Here is a 9,058-nt window from a genome sequence, read left to right as displayed (position 1 = left end):
TACAGGGGTTCTGTATCCTCAAGGGAGGCAATGGGGAAATACTGGCTAAGGAGGAGGTATCGTTTGCTGAGATCCAAAAAGGTTTCGGGTATTATGATGGATGCTTTACGTGTATAGTCCCTAACCCTTGTAAATAGACTACACTTGAGGTGAACAACACAGCTATAACATGCTCTATTTGCAATCAAGCCTAGCACTTTCTGATTCCAAAAGCCATTTTTCTGGGGACTTCTCCAGTGCCCAGATGAGTCACTTTCTTCCTCTTACGTCTCCCCCAAGCCAACTTCTAATCCAGCTCCTCCTTTTCCTTTTTCTGTATTTCAAGCACCATACAGTACCTTGAAATCTTATTACCTAGCCTAGAGACTGAACAGAACCTCTAGAATTCGGATCTGGAAAACTCTCATGATAATGAACCTGACTTACCCTCTTTGCAGAATGTGAGATCACAATCTGTCTATTTCCTTTTAAATTCTTCCTACAGATATTAACTATATCCCCCAAATCATAGTGATAATGCCAGTCCTCCTCGGTATCATTTGTCCTCAATTATTCTCTCTCGAAGGCTCAAACTCCTGAATGCAACCCAAAATACAATGAACCAATCTTTTCATAGTAATAGAATTACTACCCAAAGCTTGTTAGAACACAAAAAAGGACTTTTATTATTTTCCTAAATTTCATTTCCAATTACACATTTGTTGAAAGGTGGAATACCAAAGGCAACTTTCAATCACAACAACTCCATCAAAAACACATAATCTGAGAAGTTACTGTTTGAGTGAATTATAGTCCTTTTAGGGTTTCCTGGTTAAAGAAGATTAAAACTAAGATAATAGAGAGAGAACGTGAAGATTATTGTTCTGTAGGAAATTTGTTGAACTCAACAATTCATTCATGGGTGCAGTGTCCATTTTTAAAAAGGAAACTCTAAAATTCCTAGAAACACAAGACAATATTCATATTTTTGGATGAGCATACATTCATATATTTCTGTGAAATTTTGTGCAATTAAACAACATGGAAAATGTTATTTATTACAACAGCCAATGAAAATATATTTTCATTTCTATATGTTAGACATTTCCATCTCCAATTTATGTTCTGCAAAAAAGCCATGTATCTAGTTTATGAAACAACTATACTATAGGCAGCAGTAACTGAAAAGGAGCTTAACAGTCTTAACTACATACCCCTGGGATGAATGATACACTTTGCATAATCATGTGCAATGCCAGATGATGTTTCTAGATCTCTTATAAATACGAGGGTTTGCAAGCTTCTACTTCATATAATATGCCCCAAATCCAGTCAGTTCAGCCAGACAGTCAAGCAAAAATTGAAGTGGGTAATCTACAAAATGGCAAACAGTGCCTTTGACTAAATTGACCATGTTCTGTTAATAAGAGGACACAGTCACTGTAGGTGCCAAATAAAGAAATCATTTGTAAGTGGCTATTGGTTTCTACTAATTTTTTCCCTTTTAAGGTCCTAGAAGTTGACTGAATTGCTTCTTAGGCCCAAAGAAAGAGCAGCTGCATAAACAAAAACAAACATAACATAAAAACAAATACCATGCTTTGTGCACATTCCTATAGGTAGTAAGCTAGATTTCTCCATAGGAGAAATGTCATAAAATGAAACAAAACAAAGAAACCTGGGGATACAAGAGAAATATAGGAGCATCTAGTTCCTAAAAGTTTATCTTACTCCAGTAACTGGTGTAAATGTTAATCAAAATTCCCTTTTTTATTTAGTTGACCTGCAAAACTTGGAATAATATATTTTCAAGAGTCATTACCCCAGAGTGAAGGTCTGCATAGTAGGCAAACGGTGCACTTCAGACCTATACATCTACTGTCTCACAGTCTGGACTGAAGAGCTTCAAGCAGGGAGTGAATTCATTTTACAAAGACAAACTTGCTTCTGCAGACACAAGGTAGCAACTGCAGGTAGCTCTCTGAAGAAGGGAATGTAAATCTTCTTTGGCATATTAAATGGTCCATATACATTTCACTTTTTTCTGTGTAGATGGTCCTTCAGGGCTACTCCTTTTTTATTTAGATAATGCATTTTTTTTCATCTTTTAGTGTATAAATCTTGCCCTGTGTTAGGAAGTCGTTAGAGTGAATTGGGATAAGAGTAAGTATTGTTGCAATTTTAAAAGACATAAATTTAAAGTATTACTGCTATTATATTCATTGAGGTATCAGGTCAGTGACAGATTTCTGAGGTGCCAAGGCTTATCAGTTTCTTGATTACCTAAAAAGTTTGAGATTTGGTTCCATGAATTACCAGCCCAATTTTAGTTTATCGAGGATTTTCTAAAGTTCTTGCATGTCATTTTCTAGTGATCTTTGTTCCTACCCAAACTTCAATAGAAAGGTAAAAGAAACAAGCTTTTTTTTTTTCCTTTTGATATAGTTTTTGGGGTTCTTACTGCATTTTGAAGATTTTTGGAGAACCAAGCAAGTTGTCTTGGTCACTTTATATGTTAGCACACAAATGAATTACAGATGGGAAGGAGAGTGCAAATGACTATCAGAAAAAAGTCTCATGCATTTAAGATTTTTTTTACAAGTCAAAATATACATCCTCCTATTGCCCTTCATTCCTTAATAAGAACCATTCCTATTCATCAGTCTCCCTCACATATCACTGAATTGGATAAGGAATAAAGATGCATTTCTTGTTAAGGAGCAGTATATATCTAATATCATCAGTTTGATTGCATTAATAAGAAATAGAGCAGCTTGGGCTGAGTCACCCATCATATCCTCCACTTATGGGGATTTCAATGTGTAAAATGGCTGGTACATGAAATTAGGAGGGAAAAAATAAAGCAATCTGCAGATTTTGGCACTAGCACACGTAATGTTTTGTTTGAGTTGTCAGAACTGTGGTTTGAAAAATCACTAAGTAGGAATTTAAAAATCACAAATCTGCAGAAAACAAACAATCATAGGTGTTGGTTCTCTGTTTAACGCTCTCTCCCCATCTCCCTTCCACCCACCCATCCCATATAGTTTCAATTGTAATAAAAATAGAGATCTTAACATCAGAACTTTGCTGTTAACTCTTCAAGGTTTCTCTGTCCCCCCCAAGCCACACATAGGGTTTGAAGCACCAAATCCACCAGTTTCTCCAACCAAGGTCAAATAAACACAAACTGAAGACTGAAGGATGCCAACGTAACTGTTCTTAAATGAGGCTGTAACACAAAGTTCTCCCCAAAACACAAGGTATTAAGTGTCTAGTTCAAGTACTGCCAGGCTGTATGCATCTGTCTCAGACAGGGTCCAGACAACTAACATGTATCACTGCTCCTAGAGGGCATCGTCCATTACGCCAGAGCAGGGCAGGGGTCACCTCTCCATCATAGATTTTTAAAAGTCGCAAACCCCGCCTTGTGACTGGCTGCCGCAGGGCCAGTGCTGAACCTGGGGTTTGAGGGTAGAAAGTCAGCCTCCTCCTCAGCAGGGAAGCTCTATCTTTAGTTTGCACAGTTCTCCTTTCCGTGCTCTCTCTCCCGGGGCTGTCCTGGCTTCTTGGGATCCATTGCCCTTGCCCAGTAGATAGCGCCTCGCTCCGACCCGGTAACAGTGAAAGAAGAGTCGACCTACCTGTGGAACCAGACACAACATGGTCCCCAAAGGCCACTTGGGTGACCCCCAGTGCAATGGACAAGTCAACTTGTGCATTTAAAGCGGACCAGTTTATGGAACGCTTGTTTGAAGTCCTCATTGAACATGGTATAGATAATGGGGTTAATGAGGGAGTTGAGATAGCCCAGCCACGTGAAGAAGTCGAAGATGGCCTGGTGGAACCAGCATGCGTTTCTGCAGATAGGCATCACTAGGGAGATGATGAAGAAGGGCAGCCAGCACACAATGAACGCTCCCAAAATGATGCCCAGGGTCTTGGTGGCTTTGCGCTCCCTAGCGGCCATGAGTTTCTTCTTCTCCAGCAGGGCGTCGGAGACTCGCACTTTGACTTGGTTCACGTACACAGGAGACCCCGATTCGCTGGGCAGGTCGGGGGCACGCGAGTTAATGGAGGTGACAGAAGACGTGGACCCAGGGGAGTCGGTGATCAGCTGGGCTCGGGTCAAACGTTTGCCGGTCTTGTTGGGAGTCTGTTTCAAAATCCGGGAGCGGGCTTCCATGTAGATGCGGCCGTAGAGGGCGATGAGGAGCAAGGTGGGGAAGTAGAAAGCGCCCACCGTGGAGTACACCGTGTAGAGGATGTGGTCGGTGTTCACCACGCACTCCTCCTCGGCCTTGGCCTGGCGCCAGAAGAAGGGTGGCAGCGAGATGGAGATGGAGAAAACCCACACCAGCACGATCATGACCGCCGCCCTCTTGGGAGTCCTTTTAGCCGAGTACTCCACGGCGTCCGTGATGGCCCAGTAGCGGTCCAGGGCGATGACACAGAGGTGCAGGATGGAAGCAGTGCAACAGGTGATGTCCGACGAGAGCCAGAAGTCGCAGACCACCTGGCCCAGGGTCCAGCGGCCGGCGACCGTTTGCAGGGTGCTGATGGGCATCACCAGGATGGAGACGAGCAGGTCCGTCACCGCCAGCGAGGCGATCAGATAGTTGGCCGGGGTATGTAGCTTCCGCGTCCGGTACACAGTGGCGATCACGAACGCGTTGGAGAAAGTGGTGGCCAAGGTGATGAGCGCCAGCAGCAGGACCAGTAGGACTTTCCAGGGCAGGGCGACGGAGTCCTGGTACACATAGTCCGGGGAGCTGCAGTTGTGGGAGGGAGCAGTGGAGAGGTTGGCTTGAGAAACCCCTGTTTGGGAGCCCGGGGCGCACTGAGCGCCGTTCTTCTCCATGCCTCTCCTCGCCCTGGCTCCGGAGCGCAGCTCTGAAGCATGGAACGGATGTGGGAAAGAAGGAAGGACCGCGGAAGAGACCGCAGTCCTGCCCCTGGTTGCTAGTTAGTTTCGTAGGCTCCTCAGCTATTCTTCCACCCAGGTTTCCAGCTTGAAACTAGAGGTCAAGGGCGCGGCAGCCGAGCTAGGCGAGCGCGTCCTCTGCACTTGCAGTGCGCCCGGCGCTGCCTCCGCGTCTCTGGCTTGCGCTTCTCCACTCCCGGGCTTGCTAAGGACTAGCCCACCGCGCGGCGCTCCGCTCCGGCTTCCACCCGGGCATCTAGTGGAGGAGGGCGAGGTATTGTTTGAGGAGGGAGCATGAGCCAGGTGGGGTCTCTTACCCCAAATGCTCGGGCGTTACCTAACCCGGGCGCTCCTTGAGCTGCAGAATCGGCCCACAGGAGTTTCCTAGCTGTGGAGACCAGAGCGGACAGGCCCGCTAGGAGTCCCGGTCCTGCATTCCCGCTCCCCCTCCCCAGGCTGTGGCAGTTTCCTGCGGCGGCTGCGGCCGCCAGAGTTGGGTGGGGTGAAGTCTGGGAGCCGCGAGGCGCCGCGCCTCGCGGGCGCTCGGCCCTCCCTTCTTTTCACGCGCTGGCCACTCCGGCAAGCTGCCCCGCGGCGACGGGGCCGTGCGAGGGGGGACTCGAGGGCTTGGGCTGCGGCTGCTCGCACCTCGCGGCCGCGGCGGCCACTGGCGTCCCACGGGCGCCACTGGGAGTCCTGCCGCGGAGCGCACGGGTCTGGGGGACCTGGCGCGGCACACGGGGAATGGGCGGATTTCTGGGGGAGCTGGGGGGAAGCGGTGTGCGCCAGCCCGGGAGGAGCTTGCGAGCTGCGGAACAGACGAACTCCTTTTATAGAGTCCAGGTCCGGTGGTGCTACTCTAGCGGCGCGGCGAGAGCGTTGGCCCGCTCCCGAACACCTTCCCTTTCGCGCTCTCCTCCCTCCTTCCCTCCCGCCCAGTTCCCTCCGTGGCCAAGGAAGCTCCCGCCGGGTCCTACCGCCCTGGCTCCATTTCCCATCCCTTGGCCCCTCCCGATCCTGACACCCAGGTGCGGCATTTTCGGCCGAGAACTGGGAGGAGGGCGTCCTGTCCTTGCCTCCATCCGCTTCCGAGCTTGCGGCGCTCCCCTCCCAATAGACCCACGCTCTCTACTGGGGGCACAAGCAGGATCGCTGAGTCCCCTCCTAGGCTACAACCTCCCACCTCCCACCCCAGCGGCCGGTGCTAGGTGGGGTAGCCCCAGTCCCTGACCTCTGCGCTCTGGAATTTTATCCAGGCCTGCTGGCCACACCCAGGTTGGAAGGAGGCGCCAGTAATATCGCCTAAGAAGGAAATGGCCAGCAGTGCATTTTATGTTTTGGGCGTCAAGTTCTGCTTAACTCTTACTACAATACAAACTAAATTTTCATATCTGGTTTTAGGAATACGTGCTTTTCATTCAATCCCTCCCCTCTAACTGCGAGTCAACAGAAAAAAATAAATAAATGAAAAGCTGTGTGCAAAATGTAAAAGTATCACAAATAGACGCTCACTGTATGTGAAATGAAACCTTCCGCTCCACCTTCCTGCTTCAGCTGCTCAGCAGTTCAGTACCTTTGGAAAACAGTTCGAAGAAAGCAGTTGTTTTCCACAACCTGCCTAAAAAGGGAGGTCATCGGGATTCAAGAAAAACAAGACGTCTCTGGGGCCGTCACCACTGGCACCATCAAGGCTCTCCTTAACCTTCAAGGAAAACATCAGGATATCAACCATATTCCGCACCAAGCAATAGCAGCAGCACCTAGGTCCCAGGACCTCAGAGCATATACCCCGTGCTCAGAGCCTCCTCCAGCCTTCACAGAAACAAATGTAGGGTAGAAGTACAAGAGTAAGTGTGTTTGGTTTTTTTTTTTTTTCCAAGCATCAGGAATGTACAATGTCTTTTTAGCCCTGAGAGCTAACCCAACTATGAGCTCCCAGGACCTGCTCAGTGTTTGGCAGGTAGAATGCATCCAATAAAAAACTACTGTGTAATCGAATTTATCAGGTGAGATGTAAACATGTTTTAAATAGTATTATTCAGTCTAGTCAAGAGCCTGAGATTACCTGGCCCATCTATTCAGTTTTGAAAGAGCAATTGGGATCCTTTGAAAGAAGAGATTTTTTTACCCAAGGTGACACAACCCTAACCCAAGTTTCTTTAATTCCTGGTCTGTGAGCCAGGCAGGCAGGCAAAAACTGCATGAGCAAGTAAATAATTCACGTGCTTTCAAATACTGTTACGTATGATGAAGAAAATAAAACACATCATGCATTAAGAGCGAGGGTACTCCTTTAACTAAGGCATCCTCGGGACATTCCTGGGTTGCAGCAGCCAAGCTGGGAACAAACACGCAACCTCCTCTTTCCTCTCTTCCCCTTCCTAGCACCCAGCAGGGCTCTGATAACATTAAACCTCATTTGCACCACATTTTAAGCCTCTTGCCCATCCTCCCGCTCCACCCACCCGCATCAGGCCTCTAGTTAGACTTGATTATTTTGCAAAGCGCCTCTTTATCTCAGAAACCACAGCAGAGGGAAGCAAAACAGGCTGGCAGTCTAAGCCACTAGGTGGGGGCGTTGGCCAGGATGGAGCAAAAAAATGTGTGTTCTGAATGAGGGCGTGCCAGGAAACTATTTTCCTGCTATTTTCGGAGAGCAGGCAGGAGTAGAGAGAGCTCCGGAATGAGACAGAGGAAGGCTGAGAGGAAGGTTACAAGCTGTGGGCAGCCTTTTCTTTTTCAATTTTTGCTCCAGTAGCATGCAAAGGAGAAAACCGCTTGCTCCTTCTAGGATTTGGCTTGAGCGATGGGGAAACCTGTGGCTTTCTCCAGCCACGTTTTCCCTGCTTCCTGGAGTCCGGAACCCAGAATAAATCTGCCGCATCTGGACAGAATTAGATCCCCTCCTCCTCTCACCCTCCTTGGGTGAGGAGTTGCTTGAACACGCGGAGCCTCATACAGACAGGGTTTTGACAGTTTAGTGGAGAGCCACTTTTCACTAATGTGGCTCCCGCATGTCACTCATTCCTCTCGCACCTTAAAATACATAAAATGTTAGCGTTGGCACATGGGCGCCTGTGGATGAAACTGTCAAGAGAGCAGGAAACCTTCCAAATTGGCCCTGCCTGTGCGCGCTAGACCCGGCCCTTAGGCGTGGTTCCCAGCGGCGCTAGGCGGAGCCGCCCTTCAAGTTTTCGGGAAATTCAGCCACAAGACAGCTCGAGGGGCAAGGAGGAAACAAGGGTGCAGATGGCGTTATCAGAGCGCAGCAAAGTTAGCTGGGTGGAAAGAGCTCCTGCCTGACCACCTGGCGGGGAAACTGCACGTTGGTGCGCTCGCCTCGCCAGCTTCCCGCGGGAGGGCGTTCAGCAAGGGAGAGGACAACGCGGGGCCTCCGTGAAGCCTCTGAGCGGACAGGAAGCCTGCCGCTCGGTGGGCGGCACAGGGATCTGAGAGGAGTCGCCGGTCCAATAGACCTCACGGGTGCTAGGAAGATGCGGGGCGGCTGACGCAGTGAATTGAGAGGCGGGGCAGGCGTCCACGTTTGCAGCAGGGCGCTAACTGGACGCAACGCTGTGAAGAGAAGCAAGCCCCTTCCAGCTCCGCGCAGCCACAAGACACCCACGGAACTGGCGGTGCCACTCTGTCTTGGCTCGAAGCCAGACAGCCCTCTGGTCAGGGACACTCTTCCTTGCATTTCCCAGAAAGTGCCTCTTAAGAGAGGCCTAGGCACAGGAGCAAAGAAAGTGCCGTGAGTTTATTAGGGTCTTTGCTGAAATAAAAAAGCTGAAGCACTCGCTCTCCAGGAGCTTTGCCCCTGTGGGGGAGGAAAATGCAATCTCGCATCCTCTCTCTCCACAACTTGAAAAGCCCACCGGCAGCCCCTCGCCACAAATGTGGGGACAAGCGACTTCTTAGTGCAAGTCCTTCTTCCTCAGTTGCACAGCAGGCCTTGAGCTCTGTACAACCTTCTGCGTGGTTTTAGTTCGTATGTTTCCTCCAGTTATTGAAAAATGTATTGGAGACAATGAAAGGACAAGTCTTACTTACATCTTGTTTGATGGAACTATAGGAAAGTTCAGACAAATGAATAGTTGCACACATACATACAGATGAACACATACAATTTTGCAGACAATCTCTGTGAGGCTCAGG

The 9,058-nt window shown here is 48.7% G+C and overlaps 1 protein-coding gene across 1 annotated transcript; it reads right to left on the bottom strand.

Moving 5' to 3' along the window:
* Positions 1-638: 638 nt before the first annotated feature.
* Positions 639-5,818, bottom strand: HTR1B (5-hydroxytryptamine receptor 1B). Its single transcript, XM_070418210.1, has one exon. The coding sequence runs from the start codon at positions 4,838-4,840 to the stop codon at positions 3,689-3,691; it is 1,152 nt and encodes a 383-aa protein (XP_070274311.1). The 5' UTR covers positions 4,841-5,818; the 3' UTR covers positions 639-3,688.
* Positions 5,819-9,058: the final 3,240 nt, after the last annotated feature.

The sequence above is a fragment of the Myotis yumanensis genome, unplaced genomic scaffold (genome assembly GCF_028538775.1).
Source record: "Myotis yumanensis isolate MYYU_CA2020_CCGP unplaced genomic scaffold, mMyoYum1.0.hap1 SCAF_6, whole genome shotgun sequence".
NCBI lineage: Eukaryota > Metazoa > Chordata > Mammalia > Chiroptera > Vespertilionidae > Myotis > Myotis yumanensis.
Note: the sequence above shows the minus strand (reverse complement) of the source record. Positions and strands in the feature narration are given on the sequence as shown.